Raw genomic sequence first — 25,982 nt, forward strand, 5'->3', positions numbered from 1 at the left:
CCACGGTAGCAGGTCAAGTTCGAAAACAATCGCATCTAATTCCGTCTAAACGACTTCAGTTCCTAGGTAAGATTATAAATACGGTAAATCTAAGAGATTTAACTACTACACCAGCAAGAACAAATATACCAACTAGTACAATTCGTGCAAAAGCCACGCACACTAGCGGTACATTGGTGTATTCGCCTATTAGGAACAATGATGTGTTTTCAAAGCGCTGGAACAATGATGTTTTTCAAAGCGCTTTAGTTCGCCGGGTTTCAGGGCGAGAGTGTATATACTCTGGACGAGAGTCTCAGAGGTTCAGGAGTTGTAGTTAAAAAGATCAGCGACAGGGGTTCTAAAACGGATCACGACAGATTGCTGTCTATAAATGTCCTGGAACTCCGTGCAATTTACAATGCACTATATGCTTCGCTTTCAGTCTGTCCAAGTGCAGTCAGACAACGCAACGGGAGTTGCATACACAACAACCAGGGAGGACCGAGAAGCCGCATGGCAATGCGGCAGGTAGTTCGAATCCTCAAATTGCCCAGAACACCATTAGGTGATGTTGTCTACGGGGATCATTCCGGGAGTGGACATCTGTTAGACAGATGATCTCAACCGTCGGAATTTTTATCCATAAAACTGGGCATTTCATCCACAGGTGTTTCATATGTGAATCCACAAGTGGGGTTACCCTCAGGTATACATGATGGCATCTCGCCACAATTACTATCGCTCAGTATGTGTACAGAGCGAGAGATCACAAGAGCAGTGGCAGTGGAGGTCTCACATTCGTGTGGTCATACAGCTTCGTGTATCTGCCTCCACCATTTTCCTCTGCTCTCTTTCTATCTCTCCGTTGCTAAAACGGATCATAAGACAGTTCGTCACAGTCATACTAGTGATATCTCATGGATTTCGGAGAGCTTGCTTCTCAAAGCTCCAAAGAATACTTGCACACGATCTTGTGCCCTCATAATACGTCCAACCTGTTACAACAGGGACCGTTCGTTGACCCCTATTCACATATGTACCGCGGCTGCGGTTGACGGGGTGGGGGTTCAGACCACCCTCTTAAGGAAATACATAGGGCATTACAGCATTGGTATACCAACCATGTTATGAGCTAGGAAGCCGCTTACGGCAGCTCATTATTACACAATTTGGTGTGCCTATATAGGTGGGTGTGAGGCTCAGCAGTTTCCGACATCATCTTTCACGTTACCCGTATTCTGTTATTTACAGACGGGGTGGGATGGAGAACTGCGTTTATCTGCACTGAGGGTGCAGGTATCTGTGTGGTCAATTTATTTTCACAGACGTTTGAATCTATTGCGTAGGTACACACCTTTTTTACAAGGTGTGTCATCAAGGTGCAGCCTCCATTTATCCCACCTACAGCGCCATGCGACTTGAAGCTGGGTTCAGATTTCTTACAGTTTTCATATTTTTTGAACCCTTACAACAAATGGGTATTAAGTTTCTCAATTGGAAAACGTTTTCTTCTAGCCGTAGCTTCGGCAAGGGGTTTTGTTTTCATATTTGGGTGCCTTGTATTCCAAGCCACCGTATTTGAGTTTTATCATAACAAAGCAGAACTTCGGACCAATTCCGATTTCTTATTCTTCACAGCAATAAACCAAGAGTGGTTCCTGTGTTGACAGCACATTCTAGAATTATGAATGTGGTACACGCATTACGCGTCTATATGTCCCGAACGTCTACAGTACGTAATACGTATACGTTGTTTGTTATATATGATGCTGCCAACTGGAGTTAGCCAGTTTCTCAGCAAACATTATCCAGTTGGATAAAAATGACTACAAGTCAGGCTTACTTTAAGGCTAAGTTAGTCGCCTACGTCAGTAATAGCTCATCCCACAGGTTCTGTGGGAATGTCATGACCAGCTGGTCGTGCAGCAGTCTACGACGCGGCTACATAGCCTTCAGTGCACACGTTTGTGCGCGTTTACACGTTATAAAACGGTTGCACGTTTGTGCGCGTTTACACGTTATGAAACTGTTGCGGCATCAGCATCTAGCTTTGGCCGTCTACTGTTACAGGTGTCAAACAGCTCTCCCGCCCACGAGGGAAGCTTTGGTACGTCCCAAGAGTACTCCAGTGACCCCTAGTGGATGAAAAAGAAAGTAGGATTTTGGTACTTACCAGGTAAATCCTTTTCTTTGAATCCATAGGGGGCACTGGACGCCCACCCAGAGCAGTTTTACCTGGGTTGTTTGTTTTACCTGGGTTGTTTTAAGCTCAAAGGAGCTTATGATAACACATTTTACCAGGGTTGTATTAAGCTCAGAGGAGCTTATAGTAAGAAAATTTCACCGATTGGTTCAAATTATAAAGGTCTATCGGTTATGGTGTCAACTGTTTAGTTGACAGTAACGTTATGGGTCAACTTTGTTGTTGTCCGTTATGTGATAGGAATTCTCCATTGTCAACCTCTCTATAGTCTTGTTCGCTCAGTAAAAAACACTGAGGTCGTACACTGAGGTACTCTGGGATATGGAGGGGTGGAGAGTTCTAAATTTAAATATTCAGTGCCTTTGTTTCTGCTACGCCGTCCATATCCCAAGAGTACTCCAGTGCCCCCTATGGATTCAAAGAAAAGGATTTACCTGGTAAGTACCAAAATCCTACTTTTAGGTTTTTTATTTTACAGTGAGATCTGCTGGCAACAGACTCACTGCAGCGAGGGACTAAGGGGAGAAGAAGCGAACCTACCTAACTGGTGGTAGCTTGGGCTTCTTAGGCTACTGGACACCATTAGCTCCAGAGGGATCGACCGCATGGAACCGGCCATTGATGTTCGGTCCCGGAGCCGCGCCGCCGGCCCCCTTACAGAGCCAGAAGCAAGAAGTGTTCCGGAAAATCGGCGGCAGAAGACTTCAGTCTTCACCAAGGTAGCGCACAGCACTGCAGCTGTGCGCCATTGCTCCTCATGCACACCTCACACTCCGGTCACTGATGGGTGCAGGGCGCTGGGGGGGGGGGGCGCCCTGAGCAGCAATATAAACACCTTGCCTGGCAAAATCATCACAATATATAGCCCCAGAGGCTATATATGTGATAAATACCCCTGCCAGAATCCATAAAAAAGCGGGAGAAAAGTCTGCGAAAAAGGGGCAGAGCTATCTCCCTCAGCACACTGGCGCCATTTTCTCTTCACAGTGCAGCTGGAAGACAGCTCCCCAGGCTCTCCCCTGTAGTTTTCAGGCTCAAAGGGTTAAAAAGAGAGGGGGGGCACTAAATTTAGGCGCAATATTGTTTATACAAGCAGCTATTGGGGGAAAAATCACTCAGTTATAGTGTTAATCCCTGCATTATATAGCGCTCTGGTGTGTGCTGGCATACTCTCTCTCTGTCTCCCCAAAGGGCTTTGTGGGGTCCTGTCCTCAGTCAGAGCATTCCCTGTGTGTGTGCGGTGTGTCGGTACGGCTGTGTCGACATGTGGGATGAGGAAGGTTACGTGGAGGTGGAACAGAGGCCGATAAATGGGATGTCGCCCCCTGTGGGGCCGACACCAGAGTGGATGGATAGGTGGAAGGTATTAACCGACAATGTCAACTCCTTACATAGAAGGCTGGATGACGTAAAACAGCTGTGGGACAGCCGGCTTCTCAGCCCGCGCCTGCCCAGGCGTCTCAAAGGCCATCAGGGGCTCAAAAAAGCGCCCGTTACCTCAGATGGCAGACACAGATGTCGACACAGAGTCTGACTCCAGTGTCGACGAGGTTGAGACATATACACAATCCACTAGGAACATCCGTTACATGATCTCCGCAATGAAAAATGTGTTACGCATTTCTGACATGAACCCAAGTACCACATAAAAGGGGTTTTATTTTTGGGGAGAAAAAGCAGCCAGTGTTTTGTTCCCCCATCAGATGAATGAATGAAGTGTGTAAAGTAGCGTGGGTTCCCCCGATAAGAAACTGGTAATTTCTAAAAAGTTACTGATGGCGTACCCTTTCCCGCCAGAGGATAGGTCACGTTGGGAGATATCCCTTAGGGTGGATAAGGCGCTCACACGTTTGTCAAAAAAGGTGGCACTGCCGTCTTAGGATACGGCCACCTTGAAGGAGCCTGCTGATAAAAAGCAGGAGGCTATCCTGAAGTCTGTATATACACACTCAGGTTATATACTGAGACCTGCAATTGCCTCAGCATAAATAGTGCTGCTGCAGCGTGGTCTGATACCCAGTCAGATAATATTAATACTCTAAGACAGGGATAATAGTTTGCTAACATAGAGCATATTAAAGACGTCGTCTTAGATATAAAGGATGCACAGAGGGATATTTGCCGGCTGGCATCCAGAATTAATGCAATGTCCATTCTGCCAGGAGGGTATTAGAAACCCAGCAGTGGACAGGTGATGCTGCCTATAAAAGGCACATGGAGATTCTGCCTTATAAGGGTGAGGAATTGTTTGGGGATGGTCTCTGGGACCTCGTATCCACAGCAACAGCTGGGAAGAAAAATTTTTACCTCATGTTTCCTCACAGCCTAAGAAAGCACTGTATTTTCAGGTACAGTCCTTTCGGCTTCAGAAAAGCAAGCGGGTCAAAGGCGCTTCCTTTCTGCACAGAGACGAGGGAAGAAGGAAAAAGCTGCACCAGCAGCCAGTTCCCAGGATCAAAAATCTTCCCCCGCTTCCTCTGAGTCCACCGCATGACGTTGGGGCTCCACAGGTGGAGACGGGTGCGGTAGGGGCGCGTCTCGGGAACTTCAGGGACCAGTGGGCTTGCCCACAGGTGGATCCCTAGGTTCTGCAAATAGTATCACAGGGATACAGGCTGGAGTTCGAGGCGACTCCCCCTCGCCGTTACCTCACATCAGCCTTGCCTGCTGCCCTCGGAGAAAGGTAGTACTGGCGGCAATTCACAAGCTGTACTTCCAGCAGGTGAAATCAAGGTACCCCTCCTTCAACAAGGCCGGGGTTACTATTCCAAAATGTTGTGGTACCGAAACCAGACGGTTCGGTGAGACCCATTCTAAAATTGAAATCCTTGAACACTTATATACGAAGGTTCAAGTTCAAAATGGAATCGCTCAGGGCGATTATTGCAAGCCTGGAGAATTTCATGGTATCACTGGACATCAAGGATGCTTACCTGCATGTCCCTATTTACCCTCTTCACCAGGAGTACCTCAAAATTGTGGTACAGGATTGTCGTTACCAATTCCAGACGTTGCCGTGGGTCTGTCCCCGGCACAGAGGTATTTACCAAGGTAATGGCCGAAATAATTATCCCGTACTTGGACGATCTCCTTATAAAGGCGAGGTCCAGGGAGCAGTTGTTCGTCGGAGTAGCACTATCTCGGGAAGTGCTACAACAGCACGGCTGGATTCTGAATATTCCAAAGTCGCAGCTGGGTCCTACGACGCGTCTACTGTTCCTGGGTATGGTTCTGGACACAGAACAGGATAAAAAGGGTTTCTCCCGGAGGAGAAGTCCAAGGAGTTGTCGTCTCTAGACAGAGACCTCCTAATACGTATACAGGTGTCGGTGCATCAATGCACGCGAGCCCTGGGAAGGATGGTAGCTTCTTACGAAGAAATTCCATTCGCCAGGTCCCATGTAAGGATTTTCCAGTGTGATCTGTTGGACAAGTGGTCCGGGTCGCATCTTCAGATGCATCGGCGGATAACCCTGTCTCCAAGGGCCAGGGTGTCGCTGTTGTGGTGGCTGCAGAGTGCTCATCTTCTAGGGGGCCGCAGATTCAGCATACAGGACTGGGTCCTGGTGACCACGGATGCCAGCCTTCGAGGCTGGGGGGCAGTCACACAGGGAAGAAACTTCCAAGGCTATGGAAAAGTCAGGAGACTTCCCTACACATAAATATTCTGGAACTAAGGGCCATTTACAATGCCCTAAGTCAGGCTAGACCCCTGCTTCAACACCGGCCGGTGCTGATCCAGTCAGACAACATCACGGCGGTCGCTCATGTAAACCGACAGGGCGGCACAAGAAGCAGGATGGCGATGGCAGAAGCCACGAGGATTCTCCGATGGGCGGAAAATCATGTGTTAGCACTGTCAGCAGTGTTCATTCCCGGAGTGGACAACTGAGAAGCAGACTTTCTCAGAAGACACGACCTCCGCCCGGGAGAGTGGGGACTTCATCCAGAAGTTTTCCAAATGATTGTACACCGTTGGGAAAGGCCACAGGTGGACATGATGGCGTCCCGCCTCAACAAAAAGCTACAAAGATATTGCGCCAGGTCAAGGGACCCTCAGGCGATAGCTGTGGACGCTCTGGTAACACCATGGGTGTACCAGTCGGTGTATGTGTTCCCTTCTCTGCCTCTCTTACCCAGGGTAATGAGAATAATAAGAAAGAGAGGAGTAAGAACTATACTCATTGTTCCGGGTTGGCCAAGAAGAGCTTGGTAACCAGAACTCCAAGAAATGATCTCAGAGGACCCATGGCCTCTGCCGCTCAGACAGGACCTGCTGCAGCAGGGGGCCTGTCTGTTCCAAGACGTACCGCGGCTGCGTTTGACGGCATGGCGGTTGAACGCCGGATCCTGAAGGAAAAGGGCATTCCGGAGGAAGTTATCCCTACGCTATTTAAAGCTAGGAAAGAAGTGAACGCAAACCATTATCACCGCATATGGTGGAAATATGTTGCGTGCTGTGAGGCCAGGAAGGCCCCAAAGGAGAAATTTCAGCTAGGTCGATTTCTGCACTTCCTACAGTCATAGGTGACTATGGGCCTAAAATTGGGTTCCATGAAGGTCCAGATTTCAGCTCTATCGATTTTCTTTCAAAATAGAACTGGCTTCACTGCCTGAAGTTCGGACTTTTGTTAAGGGAGTGCTGCATAGTCAGCCCCCGTTTGTGCCTCAAGTGGCACCGTGGGATCTCAACGTGGTGTTGGATTTCCTGAAGTCGCATTGGGTTGAGCCACTTAAATCCGTGGAGCTACAATACCTCACGTGGAAAGTGGTCATGCTGTGGGCCGTGGCGTCGGCCAGGCGTGTATCAGAATTGGCGGCTTTGTCATACAAAAGCCCTTATCTGTATTTTATATGGATAAGGCGGAATTGAGGACTCGTTCCCAATTCCTTCCTAAGGTGGTATCAGTTTTTCATGTGAACCAACCTATTGTGGTGCCTGCGGCTACTTGGGACTTGGAGGATTCCAAGTTACTGGACACGTAGTCAGGGCCCTGAAAAGTATATGTTTCCAGGATGGCTGGAGTCAGGAAAACTGACTCGCTATTTATCCTGTATGCACCCAACAAGCTGGGTGCTCCTGCTTCTAAGCAGACTATTGCTCGCTGGATCTGTAGCACGATTCAACTGGCACATGCTGCGGCTGGACTGCCGCACCCTAAATCTGTAAAAGCCCATTCCACGAGGAAAGTGGGCTCTTCTTGGGCGGCTGCCCGAGGGGTCTCGGCTTTACAACTTTGCCGAGCTGTTACTTGGTCGGGTTCAAACATTTTTGCAACAGTCTACAAGTTTGATACCCTGGCTGAGGAGGACCTAGAGTTTGCTCATTCGGTGCTGCAGAGTCATCCGCACTCTCCCGCCCGTTTGGGAGCTTTGGTATAATCCCCATGGTCCTTACGGAGTCCCAGCATCCACTTAGGACGTCAGAGAAAATAAGATTTTACTCACCGGTAAATCTATTTCTCGTAGTCCGTAGTGGATGCTGGGCGCCCATCCCAAGTGCGGATTGTCCGCAATACTTGTTTATAGTTATTGCCTAACTAAAGGGTTATTGTTGAGCCATCTGTTGAGAGGCTCAGTTATATTTCATACTATTAACTGGGTATAGTATCACGAGTTATACGGTGTGATTGGTGTGGCTGGTATGAGTCTTACCCGGGATTCAAAATCCTTCCTATTTGTGTCAGCTCTTCCGGGCACAGTATCCTAACTGAGGTCTGGAGGAGGGTCTTAGTGGGAGGAGCCAGTGCACACCAGGTAGTCCTAAAGCTTTCTTTAGTTGTGCCCAGTCTCCTGCGGAGCCGCTAATCCCCATGGTCCTTACGGAGTCCCAGCATCCACTACGGACTACGAGAAATAGATTTACCGGTGAGTAAAATCTTATTTTCCGGGCCCCTCCACATTTGTTCTGTTTCTGCTGAGGGCATGGTATCATTATTTCAGCTCGCTACCACCGGGGTAGTGAGGCACCCAACCCTTTATGCAGCTAAACCTGATTACTATGGGTGCGATATGCGCGATAACAGGGATCATTTTATAAAGAAGGTTGGCCTGATATATAATTTGAAAACCGCCCTTTGTATGCTTTTCCCCCTATTTCTTGGCATGTAAAAATGTGTGCACTTATTTGCCTGAAAATGGTAGGTCTTTATGACCTAATAAGGTTCCCAGGGGTAAAAGTATTATACCAGCACTTATCGTGCGGGTATAACGTTTTCTGCTTCGCTGAAGCAGCAGTACCGAGATTTATGAACATCTCGGATGCCGAAGTGGGGGAGTGAACTGGCGATCGCTGCCTGTGCCCCACAGCTCATCAGCCTAGCGCTGATGCCCTGTGTGTCTCCCCCTGGCCGGCACCAGGGGACATGTGCGAGACATTGCTATTATCGCAAGATCTCACATGCAGCCCGGAGTCGGCAGACTGTCCTTGGCTGTGGTGTATGAGCAATGACACCTGCAGGTGTCGGAACAGTCAGTGCAACTGACCGTTACTACTTTGCCCTGCATATCTTAGATAGCGGCTCCAATAATGACAGAGGCGAATAGCGCCCCTGTAACTGAGCACACTCCACTGAATAAGTACATGGGGGGGAAACGACAGCAGCACACTTACCATATGCTGATACTTATCCCCCCCACCCACTATTGACTTTTAATGCTTTTGCGCGCCCCCCCTCCCCCCCCCATTGCAAATTCATCACGCTCCGCCCCTTTTGGCTGTGTGTCAGCAACTATAGTGATAGATGGGGGATGCTTTTAAGTAGGTTTCAAGTCCCCCCTATTTGAACCCTGTAGCACTTAGGATGAGTCTCTGGCCCCATTGTCCATAGCATTGCAGTGGTTAAACGTGTAAACCTATTGTAATTCGTAACTTTTTCCCAAGCGCACCATATCTGTAATCTGTTGTAGCTCAGTGATCCATATTTGGTGAATGTAAGTGTGGACATGCAGATTTCTTGCTTATTGCTAACAGGATAGTGTGGTACTGTAAGTAGTCAGGTCGGGCACCACAGACAGCTACTTAGAAAGGGGAGGGCCATTGCAATAAATCAAACAAGGTGAGTGTGGATCTCCACCAGAGTAGCCAAGCATTGCTGAAATAACCTCCCTGGTGAGTCTTTGCCACAGCAACCGGTTTTCTGTAAATTAAAACCATAAAACTGGTTGCTGTGGTAAAGACCTAGATCAGGTAAGGCCAACAAATTACACCTAGTAAGGTTTACTAAAACATATGACATTATTATATATGCATTCCATTTCAGTCTGCGCAGAAGTAGGAACATTTCTATCTACTCGATTCATCACTGAGGAACTGCTGCAAGCGATACCTCTTCCACCTCCAGGCTGCAGTAGAGTTCTGCTAACTGGGACTTGTTCATTTTGAACGTGGCTCAGTCCCACCCAATTCCTCCTGCAAACTTGTCCATGAATATTGTCAGCTGCAACTATATCCACTCATAATAATATGTAGCAAACTCGGAGCTGCAAATGATCAGATATACATTAATAACTCTTTAAGAAACATTGAAACTATTCTATTATAAGGTTTTCTAAATAATATTATAATCGCCAGTGTATAGAAGAAACTCTGCAGACGGTGCAGCAGTGAGAGTAAGGGCAATTAACAAAACTTCTATTTAGAGGAACTATGATATAAGTAATATATACAGATCAGCTATGATGCTTGAAAGGAATTAACAGTATAATTGGCAGACTCGGGTCATGGTTTCATTTGGCCAGTGGACAAGGACTTTCTGCTAATGTGCTAGTCATCTCTTCACTGATTATGAGGCCAATCCTCTCCCCTTGAAACCGGGAAAGCTTTCAACGCCATTATAGTGCAATTACATAGTAATGGTTAGCATCAGGGAATGGCTCTACACATAGGGAACAATGGTTTGTCATCTGTTAGTTCCAAATTCCTGCATGCTTCCTCATTTGGACAGTTCCACTACTAATCATTCTTGGACAGAAAGACTTCCCTCAGTGCAATCAAAAGAATGTTGTGGTCAAATTAGCACCATCCCCCAAACAGGACGCAGAGCAAATGCTCAATTAATATTAATCTATATGTGGTGTTCTATGTTACATACATTGCTGCTGGACTTCATTCCTCAACACTGTGTGTAGCTAAATACACCTTCTGCATTTATACTACTATACAGATAATAGAAGAACATTTCTACAATAATGTATTTCTTCCTGTTCTGGGTGGGGGGGGGGATCCAGACAGTCTACACTGTATGCACTTTTGAGGTCTGCAGCATCTAATGACGGCAACACTCCTATCTGAGTCTTTAGCTTGCAGCTGATCCACGCTGCACATCGTGATTACACTTTCTGCCTCCCACTTCTAGTATAAAACTGAATCAGGGTTGTGCATTTCAAGTCAGTCAACCTATGATAGGCCCTTGTTGCTTTTGTACTTTGGTAACGGAATCCTGTTTCTGTGTACACACCAGACAGACTTGTCTGTGCACCCGCCAATAGAACAGTCAAATCAGGTAAGTACATACATTTACCAATCAGCCGCTCGATGTGTCAGTCCTCTCTTCCAGCTGGGCAGGCCTTTGAATTTGCCCATCCAGCTGTGATATCAGCCCATGCTGCAAGTTTACGGGCAGTCAGCGAACTGCCCATACACACAGCCAGATGCACCGCTATATTGACCTTTACTTTTCTCGCCAACATATTCTATTGTGCTTTACAATTGGGATCATAACTGTAATAAAAAGAGACTGAGTCTTAACAGACTGATAGGTAAAAGGGCCCTGTTAGATACATGAATATAATGCAGATATTTGCTAAATACTATATACTGTGTAGCCAGATTACATGGATAAAAGGTTCTTATTGTGCTTTATGATCCATTCACAGACCATTGTTGGCCTGCAGTTAGCAGGATGTGTGAATATAGTAAGAGAACATAGTAAGTTTTGTGTGAACTGTGTAGTGTGTGTGGTTTGCTTAAAATGTTAGTTGCTGGTTCATGAACTTGAGTATTTGGTAAAACATAGCCAATGTAAGGACTGACAAAGCAGAGCAGCAGTAAAAGAGCGTTTTATGAGTCGGATCAGTCTAGCCGCTGCATTCAAAGAGGATTGTAGGGGTGAAAGTCTGTGTAGGGGAAGAACAGTAAGGAGACTGTTGTTGGTAGCGTGCTTGAGCGGTAGCGTGTTTTGTCGTCTTGTCAACAGGTTGGTAACTACCATATCTGGTAGAAATATTATTAAGTCTGTGTTTGAAAGATAGTTTGAGGTGGTGAGATGGTGTCCAATGTGATATGGCAGAAATACATTCGGTAACTCGGGCCAACACAAATGGTGAGTGACCTGGAAATGATAGGTAGATTTGATTATCATCCATATTGCTTTTACAAAGGCACTAGCAAAATATTGTAAATACCAAATTGCTTTCTAACAAATATTTAAAATGCTGCTCTAATATATATTGTAAACGCCTGCACCTCTTATTACCATGTGCCATGAATGTGCGCTATACATAGCAAAACACCTGCATCCCATAAGAGAAAACAATACACCCACACATTATCTGAGTTCCAAAGCTCATTGATGTATATATTTGTTATTAAAAGGATATGGATTCAATATATTACAATGTACAGTATACCTACAGTTACATGGTTACAACTCATACAGTAAGCAGTTAATACATAGTTACATACAGTTACAGTTATAGGCCAGCAATACAATTACCATATCTTTCTCATATAAATTCGTCTCTCCATATCACTCTCTCTCTCTCTCTCTCTCTCTGTAAAATCATGCAGGAACTGGTCAGACAGCATCTCCATCATCGTCTGGGACAAAACAACAACTCCTGTGTGTGTCTGATCAGCAATGTGTTATCTAGTTTGGGGGTAGTGCACACATCTAGTCTAAGGGAGGGACTTTCTCATTCATGATGAGTCACTGGTTTGTTCGTATGCTAACCAGGTTCAGCCCTGAAGACAATCAAAGGGGCTGGCCTGAGTTTCCTGTCCATTGTCCTAATAAGAGTGATTTTAGCTTTCATACATTTAATCATAACTATTTGTTGCAATGTCCTACAACTGAATAACAAGTATCAAATGAATCTACACATTAATCTGGTTGCTTAAATACCAAATATGACAGGTGTATCTTATTTTGTTCAAATAATACACATACATGACATTACTTCATTATATAATTTTAAATCCTTATGATGTCTGGCGCTTGATATTATTATAATTATGTACTGTATGAAATAAGTGTCGAATCCATCTCTGTGGCACGTCCGTGTAAATGCTTGTGTTACCATATTTCTCTATCGTCCTAGTGGATGCTGGGGTTCCTGAAAGGACCATGGGGAATAGCGGCTCCGCAGGAGACAGGGCACAAAAAGTAAAGCTTTAGGATCAGGTGGTGTGCACTGGCTCCTCCCCCTATGACCCTCCTCCAAGCCTCAGTTAGATTTTTGTGCCCGGCCGAGAAGGGTGCAATCTAGGTGGCTCTCCTAAAGAGCTGCTTAGAAAAGTTTAGCTTAGGTTTTTTATTTTACAGTGAGTCCTGCTGGCAACAGGATCACTGCAACGAGGGACTTAGGGGAGAAGAAGTGAACTCACCTGCGTGCAGGATGGATTGGCTTCTTTGGCTACTGGACATTAGCTCCAGAGGGACGATCACAGGTACAGCCTGGATGGTCACCGGAGCCTCGCCGCCGGCCCCCTTGCAGATGCTGAAACGAGAAGAGGTCCAGAATCGGCGGCAGAAGACTCCTCAGTCTTCTTAAGGTAGCGCACAGCACTGCAGCTGTGCGCCATTTCCTCTCAGCACACTTCACACGGCAGTCACTGAGGGTGCAGGGCGCTGGGAGGGGGGCGCCCTGGGAGGCAAATGAAAACCTTTTTTGGCCAAAAATACCTCACATATAGCCTCCGGGGGCTATATGGAGATATTTAACCCCTGCCAGAATCCATTAAAGAGCGGGAGACGAGCCCGCCGAAAAAGGGGCGGGGCCTATCTCCTCAGCACACAGCGCCATTTTCCCTCACAGAAAGGCTGGAGGGAAGGCTCCCAGGCTCTCCCCTGCACTGCACTACAGAAACAGGGTTAAAACAGAGAGGGGGGGCACTAATTTGGCGTTAGAAATATATAAAAGATGCTATAAGGGAAAACACTTATATAAGGTTGTCCCTATATAATTATAGCGTTTTTGGTGTGTGCTGGCAAACTCTCCCTCTGTCTCTCCAAAGGGCTAGTGGGTCCTGTCCTCTATCAGAGCATTCCCTGTGTGTGTGCTGTGTGTCGGTACGTGTGTGTCGACATGTATGAGGACGATGTTGGTGAGGAGGCGGAGCAATTGCCTGTAATGGTGATGTCACTCTCTAGGGAGTCGACACCGGAATGGATGGCTTATTTAGGGAATTACGTGATAATGTCAACACGCTGCAAGGTCGGTTGACGACATGAGACGGCCGACAAACAATTAGTACCGGTCCAGACGTCTCAGAAACACCGTCAGGGGTTTTAAAACGCCCGTTTACTTTAGTCGGTCGACACAGACACAGACACGGACACTGAATCCAGTGTCGACGGTGAATAAACAAACGTATTCCTTATTAGGGCCACACGTTAAGGGCAATGAAGGAGGTGTTACATATTTCTGATACTACAAGTACCACAAAAGAGGGTATTATGTGGGATGTGAAAAAACTACCGTAGTTTTTCCTGAATCAGATAAATTAAATGAAGTGTGTGATGATGCGTGGGTTCCCCCCGATAGAAAATTATGGGCGGTATACCCTTTCCCGCCAGAAGTTAGGGCGCGTTGGGAAACACCCCTTAGGGTGGATAAGGCGCTCACACGCTTATCAAAACAAGTGGCGGTACCGTCTATAGATAGGGCCGTCCTCAAGGAGCCAGCTGACAGGAGGCTGGAAAATATCATAAAAAGTATATACACACATACTGGTGTTATACTACGACCAGCGATCGCCTCAGCCTGGATGTGCAGAGCTGGGGTGGCTTGGTCGGATTCCCTGACTAAAAATATTGATACCCTTGACAGGGACAGTATTTTATTGACTATAGAGCATTTAAAGGATGCATTTTCTATATATGCGAGATGCACAGAGGGATATTTGCACTCTGGCATCAAGAGTAAGTGCGATGTCCATATCTGCCAGAAGAGGTTTATGGACACGACAGTGGTCAGGTGATGCAGATTCCAAACGGCACAAAGGTGTATTGCCGTATAAAGGAAGAGGAGTTATTTGGGGTCGGTCCATCGGACCTGGTGGCCACGGCAATTGCTGGAAAATCCACCGTTTTTACCCTAAGTCACATCTCTGCAGAAAAAGACACCGTCTTTTCAGCCTCAGTCCTTTCGTCCCTATAAGAGTCATATCTGCCCAGGGATAGAGGAAAGGGAAGAAGACTGCAGCAGGCAGCCCATTCCCAGGAACAGAAGCGTTCCACCGCTTCTGCCAAGCTCTCAGCATGACGCTGGGACCGTACAGGACCCCTGGATCCTACATGTAGTATCCCAGGGGTACAGATTGGAATGTCGAGACGTTTCCCCTTCGCAGGCTCCTGAAGTCTGGTTTACCAAGGTCTCCCTCCGACAAGGAGGCAGTATGGGAAACAATTCACAAGCTGTATTCCCAGCAGGTGATAATCAAATTACCCCTCCTACAACAAGAAAAGGGGTATTATTCCACATTATATTGTGGTACTGAAGCCAGAAGGCTAGGTGAGACCTATTCTAAATCTAAAAAAATTTGAACACTTACAAAGGTTCAAATCAAGATGGAGTCACTCAGAGCAGTGATAACGAACCAGGAAGAAGGGGACTATATAGTGTCCCGAGACATCAGGGATGCTTACCTCCATGTCCAAAATTTGCCCTTCTCACTAAGGGTACCTCAGGTTCGTGGTACAGAACTGTCACTATCAGTTTCAGACGCTGCCGTTTGGATTGTCCACGGCACCCCGGGTCTTTACCAAGGTAATGGCCGAAATGATGATTCTTCTTCGAAGAAAAGGCGTCTTAATTATCCCTTACTTGGACGATCTCCTGATAAGGGCAAAGTCCAGGGAACAGTTGGAGGTCGGAGTAGCACTATCTCGGATACTGCTACAACAGCACGGGTGGATTCTAAATATTCCAAAATCGCAGCTGATCCCGACGACAAGTCTGCTGTGCCTAGGGATGATTCTGGACACAGTCCAGAAAAAGGTGTTTCTCCCGGAAGAGAAAGCCAGGGAGTTATCCGAGCTAGTCAGGAACCTCCTAAAATCAGTGCATCATTGCACAAGGGTCCTGGTAAAGATGGTGACTTCCTACGAAGCAATTCCATTCGGCAGATTTCACGCAATAATTTTTCAGTGGGATCTGCTGGACAAATGGTCCGGATCGCATCTTCAGATGCATCAGCGGATAACCCTATATCCAAGGACAAGGGTGTCTCTCCTGTGGTGGTTACAGAGTGCTCATCTTCTAGAGGGCCGCAGATTCGGCATTCAGGATTGGATGCTGGTGACCACGGAGGCCGGCCCGAGAGGCTGGGGAGCAGTCACACAAGGAAAAAATTTCCAGGGAGTGTGATCAAGTCTGGAGACTTTTCTCCACATAAATATACTGGAGCTAAGGGTAAATTTATAATACTCTAAGCTTAGCAAGACCTCTGCTTCAAGGTCAGCCGGTATTGATCCAGTGGGAAAAACATCACGGCAGTCGCCCACGTAAATAGACAGGGCGGCACAAGAAGCAGGAGGGCAATGGCAAAAACTGCAAGGACTTTTCGCTGGGCGGAAAATCATGTGATAGCACTGTCAGCAGTGTTTCATTCCGGGAATGGAAACTGGGAAGCAGACTTCCTCAGCAGGCACGACCTCCACCCGGCAGAGTGGAAACTTCATCGGGAAGTTTTTCCACATGATTGTAAACCGTTGGGAAATACCAAAGGTGGACATGATGGCGTCCCGTCTGAACAAAAAACGGGACAGGTATTGCGCCAGGTTAAGAGACCCTCAGGCAATAGCTGTGGACGTTCTGGTAACACCATGGATGTACCAGTCGGTGTATGTGTTCCATCCTCTGCTTCTCATACCTAAGGTACTGAGACTTATAAGACGTAGAGGAGTAAGAACTATACTCATGGCTCCGGATTGGCCAAGAAGGACTTGGTACCCGGAACTTCAAGAGATGCTCACAGAGGACTTATGGCCTCTGCCGCTAAGAAGGGACTTGTTTCAGCAAGTACCATGTCTGTTCCAAGACTTACCGCAGCTGCGTTTGACGGCATGGCGGTGGAACGCCGGATCCTAAGGGAAAAAGGCATTCCGGAAGAGGTCATTCCTACCCTGGTCAAAGCCAGAAAGGAGGTGACCGCACAACATTATCACCACATGTGGCAAAAATATGTTGCGTGGTGTGAGGCCAGAAAGGCCCCACGAAGAAATTTCAACTCGGTCGATTCCTGCATTTCCTGCAAACAGGAGTGTCTATGGGCCTCAAATTGGGGTCCATTAAGGTTCAAATTTCGGCCCTGTCGATTTTCTTCCAGAAAGAAGTGGCTTCAGTTCCTGAAGTCCAGAAATTTGTCAAGGGAGTATTGCATATACAACCCCCTTTTGTGCCTCCAGTGGCACTGTGGGATCTCAACGTAGTTCTGGGATTCCTCAAATCACATTGTTTTAAAACCAGTCAAATCTGTGGATTTGAAGCATCTCACATGAAAAGTGACCATGCTCTTGGCCCTGGCCTGGACCAGGCGAGTGTCAAATTGGTGGTTTTTTTCTCAAAAAAGCCCATATCTGGTTGTCCATTTGGACAGGGCAGAACTGCGGACTCGTCCCCAGTTCTCTCCCTAAGGTGGTGTCAGTGTTTCACCTGAACCAGCTTATTTTGGTGCCTTGCGCCTACTAGGGACTTGGAGGACTCCAGGTTGCTAGATGTTGTCAGGGCCCTGTAAATATAGGTTCCAGGACGGCTGGAGTCAGGAAAACTGACTTGCTGTTATCCTGTATGCACCCAACAAACTGGGTGCTCTTGCTTCTAAGCAGACTATTGCTAGTTGGATGTGTAGTACAATTCAGCTTGCACATTCTGTGGCAGGCCTGCCACAGCCAAAATATGTAAATGCCCATTCCACAAGGAAGGTGGGCTTATCTTGGGCGGCTGCCCGAGGGGTCTCGGCTTTACAACTTTGCCGAGCGGCTATTTAGTCAGGGGCAAACACGTTGGTAAAATCCTACAAATTTGATACCCTGGCTAAGGAGGACCTGGAGTTCTCTCATTCGGTGCTGCAGAGTCATCCGCACTCTCCCGCCCGTTTGGGAGCTTTGGTATTATCCCCATGGTCCTTTCAGGAACCCCAGCATCCACTAGGACGATAGAGAAAATAAGAATTTACTTACCGATAATTCTATTTCTCGGAGTCCGTAGTGGATGCTGGGCGCCCATCCCAAGTGCGGATTATCTGCAATACTTGTACATAGTTACAAAAATCGGGTTATTATTGTTGTGAGCCATCTTTTCAGAGGCTCCGCTGTTATCATACTGTTAACTGGGTTCAGATCACAGGTTGTACAGTGTGATTGGTGTGGCTGGTATGAGTCTTACCCGGGATTCAAAATCCTTCCTTATTGTGTACGCTCGTCCGGGCACAGTGTCCTAACTGAGGCTTGGAGGAGGGTCATAGGGGGAGGAGCCAGTGCACACCACCTGATCCTAAAGCTTTACTTTTTGTGCCCTGTCTCCTGCGGAGCCGCTATTCCCCATGGTCCTTTCAGGAACCCCAGCATCCACTACGGACTCCGAGAAATAGAATTATCGGTAAGTAAATTCTTATTATTGCTGTGCTCGCTGCGCGTATTTGCAAGTATAGCGACTTTTATATATGTGTAGAGTTTGTATGTTCTTTCTATGTAATATTTTTGACTTCGACAATATAATTTTCGTTTATTATCATGCTGTGTAGCCATACCATTGCACAGACAGCTTAGAGAGAGACTAGAGTATTAGGCATGTATTGGTGACATGTTAAAAATAATTTTTTCTGCAGCGGGGTAGACTGTGTTCCACAGGGAATACATCGGGGTGTAGAGATGGATCTTGATCCAGAGGCACAAACAGGCTAAAGCTTTAGACAGTCCCAGAATGCATTGCGGGGCCTCCTCTATAACCCCGCCTTCAGGCACTGTGAGCTCAGTTTTAGAGTTGGTGCCTGCATGAAGCAGGTCACTTAACAGGGAGGCTGCGCTAGACAGCCCTGAAAAAGCTTTTTAGAAGACTTCAAGGGCTGCAGCACTTCATATGTCAGTGTGACATACTGTGCTGTGGCTCCATCACCTCCCCAGCGGTGTCGCATACTCCCGGTGACTCTGTTCCTGGGTACTTGCGGCGGAGACGCTCCGGCTTAGGCACACGGTCGCAGACGCTCTCCTGGTTCACGTGGCTGCTACAGAAGGGAGGAGGTAAGATGGTCCCTCAGGCGTGACCTGCCATTAATTTGCGTTCTTATCGCAGTCTAGGGCGACTGACTGCGACGCTGGCGTGGACACTGTCACCGAGCAGGGACCCCACTATATCCAGGAGTACAGGTCGGATATACTAATATCCATTTTAATAAGACTCCACAGTACCAGGTGGTGAAGTCCAGCATAGGGGAGCCAGCGCTTGACCTGTAGCCTCTCCCCCGGCCCAGGGTGCCATCTACTGCTGGTGTTCCCACCCTGGAGCTGCCTCACACTCTCCCTCACTCCCTTGACTGAGACGCTAGGTGCCATTTTCTAAAATAGATGCGACTGGTCTCCGGGACTGCAAGGCAAGGTCTTCTTTGTAAACCCGCCTGTACATCAGCGCCGTGGTTTTACAAGCACTTAAGTATTCTACATGTCGATAGTAAGACAGCGTTCGTTAAGAACAAGTGTACCTGTAACATAATATATTGTACGAGTATTCTGATCTATACATCCGTAGTGTTCACTCTAGGAATTTTTTAGGGCAGGGTACTAGACACTAAGGAGGGCACAGCTCCGTGCGCGGCCACATAAAGGGGGTGTGGCCTCACAAGACGCCCCCTTTTAATCACTCTGGAGGGCAACAACCAGCAGCGCGCACATAAAGGTGGCACAGCGGTCACACTTTATAATAAAATGCCTTGTTTCATCATTACTTTTTAATCTGGCAACACTATGATCTACTATATAAAATGTCTTGTAGTTCCTTAATCTGGCAGCACTATGATGTACTGTACTACTTAAAATGCTAAAGAGGCACAAGGCATTTTATAGAACAGATCAAAGTGGTGCCAGATTAAAGTAAAAGGGGGCATCCATTGCACTAGTAGCCAAAAGTTACAAACCAAGCCAGTCTGGAGTGTGTGTCACAGCAGCTGCAGGGAAGGAGCTCATGCCGCCGCGGAGCTGCTCTTTTTTACACGGCCAGCAAAATAGTGAGATTCCTCACTGGCCCTTCTTTACACTTCAGACAGTAGGGCTGGGTTTGCCTCGGCAGGAGAGGCAAACCCAGCCATCCTGGCTCACCAGATCCAGCCAGCGTCCTGCAGGCGGAGGAGGGGGAAACAACAGCCGAGAAGAGCTGTGTGAGCCGCTATGTGCTGATACAGCAGCGCATCAGTGCGGGGAGGCTGAGACTGCTCAGCTGGGTGCATCGCCGCAGACAGAACAGTGTGCATGCCGGAGAGCGGCGGTGCTTTGATAACAGCGGGACGGGGCATGGCGGTCCTCAAGGCAATCCCCGTGAGTACTGCAGGGCGGATGGGCGCACAAAATAGGACAGGGCGCATTTGGTGGTCTATTTAAAAGGGGCAGGGCGCTGCGCACTGTGAAATAAGCTTAGCGGGAGCACTATATCCGGTCTCAGACCGCGCATTGTTTTATTTATATATATATATATATATATATATATATATATATATATATATATATAATGTCATGAAAATAATTATGTGCATTGCAAACGTGACTGTGTGCCTCTATCAGCTATGTGATTTCACTGCGGTGTATTCCAGATATATCTATCACTGTATACTGTACCCTAGGGGAATAGGTGCGTCTGTGTCAATTTATAGTGCGTCACAGTATTTACTTATTACGTGTATTCTACTGTGTACTCAGTCACATAATACCAGATTTATTCGCAGGTGTTTGTGTACTGGGTACTCAGTCACATGCTAACGGATTTATAAGCAGGTATTGTACTCTGGCTTCATTGTACTAAACCGCTCTCTGTTGCATTTGTGTATAATGTTTAACATGTGCAACGGATTTACCTGAGGGGGAAGTTTGTGTGATGGTCTGTGTACTATGGCCCTCATTCCGAGTTGTTCGCTCGCTAGCTGCTTTTAGCAGCCGTGCAAACGCTAAGCCGCTGCCCTCTGGGAGTGTATCTTAACTTAGCAGAAGTGCGAACGAAAGGATCGCAGCGCTGCTACAAAAAAAGACTGTGCAGTTTCTGAGCAGCTCCAGACCTACTCCTAGCTTGCGATCACTTCAGACTGTTTAGTTCCTGTTTTGACGTCACGAACACGCCCTGCGTTCGGCCAGCCACGCCTGCGTTTCCCCAGGCACGTCTGCGTTTGTATCTGACACGCCTGCGTTTTCCAACACACTCCCCGAAAACGGTCAGTTACCTCCCAGAAACACCCACTTTCTGTCAATCACTCTGCGGCCAGCAGTGCGACTGAAAAGCGTCGCTAGACCTTGTGTGAAACTGCTTCGGCTGTTGTGAAAGTACGTTGCGCGTGCGCATTGCGCCGCATGCGCCTAAGTGCCGTTTTTTGGCCTGATTGCTGCGCAGCGACCGAAAACAGCTAGCGAACAACTCGGAATGACCACCTATGTCTCCTACATCTCCCAGTCAGTCCGCAGCCCCTGTAATCAATCAGGAGCCAACCTGGGCTGCGTTCTCAAACCTACTGGGTACTCTAGTTGAACGCTTTATGCCCCCCTATGGGACCACCTGTAACATTACAGTCACTGATGTCCCCATGGTTACTCTGCTTTGTGCGGGAAAATTTTGCCTCACAGGTTGTAGCATATGACTCTTTCCTTGGTCAGGCAAAACCCTATGCCAGGTCACTCTCGTGTCTCTGGGTCATCTAAGCGGGCTGCTTCCTCCTCCCTATCCAATAATCTCTCTGATATTTTATCTGAAGAGGGGGGGATCATGCTGTCCTGTCAGTCCCTATATTAGGTGTTCCTGACAAGGATTTTCCATTGCTAAATGACACCACTGCCCTTGTGGTTACTGGGAAGCAAATCCTACAAATCACTGATAAGCGGATTCCCCTACTGTGGTTAAGCAAACTGATATGATATGGTCAGAGGGTAAATACAACTCTGTTACCATAATCTGACCATTAAGTGCACATCAGACAAGACCCCTGGTCTAATCCAGGGAAGACATTCCCCCTGTCTACAATGGGCATTAGCTGGATATCCTCCCCATGCAGAGTTCTATAACAAGTAGGTAATTCACTGCTAATGAACTCATGTGTCACCCATTGGGTGTCGTCCACTCTGCCTCTCACCACTGTCCCCTCACTGTAGGAACCGACAAATAAGCGCGTGGAGGGATGCCTGAAGTCTTTTACTCCCTTATGGATGTTGTACATAGACCTTAATTGCATCTTCTTGGGGCTGCAAAATAGATTGATGACTGGATCGGGCATTAGAGCAAGAACTGCCCAAGGATATATCTGACAATGCTAGACATTCCCTGTCTCACAATACCACCACCACCTTTTTCTATACCAGGAGGCATCCTTTGAGGCGGGTGTGTTGGCTGCCAAGGCGTCGAATACGTCTGTCCTGGCTCGCCGTATTCTGTGGTTGAGGTCATGGAAGGTGGACCTGGACTCCAAAAGTCCTTGGAGGTATTCCCCTTTACTGGGGACATCTTATTTGGGGAAGACCTAATTAAAAATTGGATCTGAATCTGCGGCTACTATGACTGCCTTTCTCCCAAATGCTACTACTTCTGCACAGAAGGCAAAAGGTACCACTTTTCTCTGCTTTCGTCCTTAAGGGAAATCTAAGGCCAGCCAATCCTGGGCTGCTCGTCAGCCTGCTTCTCATGACGAGCCTGCTGCTTGACAGGACAGGCCTCCCCCTGGGGGATCCCAGGGTGGGGGGCCGACTTCTACGGTTCATCCAGGTCTGGTTATTGACCACTTCATATGCATGGATGCGAGAAGTTGTCTCTCACGGGTACGCAGTCTCTTTCAAGAGACGTTCCCCTCGCCAGTCTTGCACAATGGTTATCCCTTTGGACCCGTTAAAGGCGCAAGCTCTACAGATGGTTGTGCGTTCCCTCCTGGATACAGGAGGTGGTAGTGCTGGTACCTCTGTCCCAGAGAGGCAGAGGATACTATTCGACCCTTTTACTAGTCCTGAAACTTTCTGGCCTATTCTCAACCTCACATCACTGAACAAGTCTGTGAGAGTGTCCACGTTCCGTATGGAAACACTGCGCTCAATTGTATTGGCCATGGAACCCAGAGACTATATGGAATCCGTGGATATAGAAGATGCTTATCTGCATATACCTATTGCCATATCTCATCAGCAATATCTGCGGTTTGCTATTGGCAACCTTCATTATAAGTTCCAGGCTCTGCCGTTTGGACTGGCCACGGCCCCTCAGATCTTCACCAAGGTTATGGCCGTGATGACTGCTCATCTGCGTCGTCAGGGAATCGGGATCCTGCCATATCTGGGCGACTTACTGATCCTGGTGAACTCCCAAGATGTCCTCCTCAGTCATCTGCAACTGACGGTACGCTTCCTACAAGCCCACGGGTGGCTCGTCAACTGGAAGAAGTCCTTGCTGGTCCCTGCTCGGAGCATGGTGCTGCTGGACACACACAGCCAAAGACTGTTTCTGTCTCCAGAGAAGGTCCTGAAACTTCAGGACAGGATAGGATACTTCCTCTCTCACCCAAGAGTGTCGATACACTCGGCGATGCAAGTACTAGGCCTCATGGTGTCGGCTTTCGACATGGTAGAGTACGCTCAATTTCATTCCCGCCCTCTACAGAGGTTGATCCTTTCCAAGTGGCATGGCCTGCCTCATCGGATTAGGTCTCAAATAATCACCTTGACTCCGGAGGTTCGTCTGTCACTGAGCTGGTGGCTACATGACCAGCAGTTGAGCAGGGGTCGTCCCTTCTGGATCCCCGACTGGGTCCTACTGACTATGGACGCCAGTCTGAGGGGTTGGGGTGCGGTGCTGGGGCAACACTCTCTCCAGGGTCAGTGGACCCAGGAGGAATCTCTCCTCCCGATAAACATTCTGGAATTGCGGGCAGTGTTCAATGCTTTGACTCTTGCCCTGCCTCTGATACAGAACAGGCCTGTTCAAGTACAATCAGACAACGCCACCATGGTGGCATACATAAACCATCAAGGCGGCCTCGAAACTGCATGGCAATGATGGAAGTGTCAAAAATCCTTTGTTGGGCGGAACACCATCTGCCAGCAATATCGGTAGTGTTCATTACGGGAGTCCTCAACTGGGAAGCGGATTTCCTCAGTCGTCAGGATGTACACACGCTGGAGAGTGGAGTCTTCATCAGGAAGTCTTTCAACTCCTAGTGAACAAGTGGGGTCTACCAGATGTAGACCTGATTGCGTCAGGACACAATCACAAAGTTCCGGTCTTTGGATCAAAAACAAGGGATCCTCAACCAGCGTTAGTGGACGCACTGGCAATTCCATGGAACTTTCGGCTGCCCTACGTGTTCCCTCCAGTGTCACTTCTGCCCAGGGTACTAGGGAAGTTCAAGCAAGAAGGAGGAATACTAGTTCTAGTCGCTCCAGCGTGGCCCAGGTTGCATTGGTTCTCAGTCCTGCAGGGTCTATCGATAGTGTCCTCTTCTACTTCCTTGACGCCCAGACCTCCTCGTTCAGGGCCCTTGTGTCTACCCGGACCTGGCCAGACGGGCTTTGACAGCGTGGATCTTGAAGCTTCAGTCCTGAGGGCCAAAGGATTCTCCGAGGCGGTTATCCAAGCTATGCTAAAGGCCCGCAAACCGGCTTCTGCACGGATTTATTATGGGTCTGGAATTCTTACTTCACCTGGTGTGCTGCTAAGAATTATGATGCTTCCAAGTTTAGTACTTCCAGACATCCGGCTTTTTTGCAACAAGGCCTGGATTTAGGACTTCGTCTGGCCTCCCTCAAGGTTCACATATCTGCCTTGTCGGTGTGGTTTCACAGAAAAATTGCGTCTATACTTGACGTTCATACATTCACTCAGGGCGTACTGCGGATTCAGCCTCCCTATGTCACTCCTGTGGCTCCATGGGATTTGTCTGTTGCCCTCAATGCCCTGCAAGAGTCTCCATCCGCTTGAGTCAGTGGGCCTTAAATGGCTCGCAGCCAAGGTCCTATTTCTGTTGGCTTTTGCCTCTGCTAGAAAGGTGTCAGACTTAGGCGCTTTGTCCTGTCGTCCACCCTTTGATATTTCATTGTGACCGAGCAGTTCTTAGAACTCGCCCTGGTTATTTACCTACGGTGGTGTCATCTTTTCACCTTACTCAAGAGATTGTGGTTCCAGCCTTCATCTCTTGTGAATTGTCCTCCAAAGAACGGTCTTTGGATGTGGTATCGGCTCTCTGTATATGTGTGGAGATGACTGCCTCTACCAGGAGGTCAGATACCCTCTTTGTACTGTTTGGTTTCCACAATTGTGGCTGGCCTGCAAATACGCAAACCTTGGCCAGATGGATTAGAATGGTGATTACACAAGCTTATGCACAGGCTGGACTCCCAGCTCCTGCTGCTATTAAAGCCCATTGTATTCGGTCTGTTGGACCCTCTTGGGCAGCCCGTCATGGCGCGTCCACAGAACAATTGTGCAATGCGGCTACATGGTCCTCGGTGAACGCGTTTATTAGGTTCTATGCCTTTGATACTTCTGCCTCCCAGGATGCTTTATTTGGACGCCGGGTTCTCATACCCGCTAAGGTGCATCCCCTCCTTTGAGGAACTGCTTTAGGACATACCCGATGTATTCCCTGTGGAACACAGTGTACCCCGCTGCAGAAAAGGAGATTTATGGTAGTCTTACCATGGTTAAATCTCTTTCTGCGAGGTACACTTTGTTCCACAGGGTGCTAACCCTGACGCCCTTAGCTTCTTTGGGTTTGTATGGCATTAGCCGCTAGTCCCTTCTCCTGTCGTGAGAACGTGGTTTTATGTGACTAACACCTGCCTTCTCTTTTACCTGCTTCTGCATTGGACTGGTTAACAAAACTGAGCTCACAGTGCCTGGAGGCGGGGTTATAGAGGAGGACCCGCAATGCATTCTGGGACAGTCTAAAGCTTTAGCCTGTTGGTGCCTCTGGATCAAGATCCATCTCTACACCCCAATTTATTCCCTGTGGAACCCAGTGTACCATAAATCTCCTTTTTAACATTTGTTTCTTGGCAGACCTAAAATGCATTGTATGCCTCAGTTTTCCGAGCCTTCTCTATCAGAACAGTGGACAAAGGCCAAGATCCAACAAAAGCCATATAGTAATTTCAATCCAGTTGAGATGTCAGAAATTCTTAAAATCAAGGTAATTCTATTTCAGATATACGGGGAATAATTTCCTGAACATTTCTCATAATGCTGTAACATATACTTATTGAGTGTTTAGTGTTGTGAATTAAATAAAATTTGCTATGCAATGCTAATACATTACTAAAGCTATCCACGTCGATGATTGTATATAATGCTTCCCATTAGGTTTTGTAAATTTACAACAAAACATTTGCTCTCATTGTCTGACTTGCAC

The 25,982-nt window shown here is 47.6% G+C and overlaps 1 protein-coding gene across 2 annotated transcripts in view; it reads left to right on the forward strand.

Moving 5' to 3' along the window:
* DCP2 (decapping mRNA 2) overlaps positions 1-25,982 on the forward strand; it is an 89,641-nt gene that overhangs the window by 40,215 nt on the left and 23,444 nt on the right. For both annotated transcript variants that reach the window (XM_063964135.1, XM_063964136.1), the window contains exon 8: positions 25,634-25,763. In XM_063964135.1, coding sequence (XP_063820205.1) covers positions 25,634-25,763 — 130 coding nt within the window. The remainder of the gene's footprint in view (positions 1-25,633; positions 25,764-25,982) is intronic.

This window comes from Pseudophryne corroboree, chromosome 1, assembly GCF_028390025.1.
Source record: "Pseudophryne corroboree isolate aPseCor3 chromosome 1, aPseCor3.hap2, whole genome shotgun sequence".
NCBI classification, from domain to species: Eukaryota; Metazoa; Chordata; class Amphibia; order Anura; family Myobatrachidae; genus Pseudophryne; species Pseudophryne corroboree.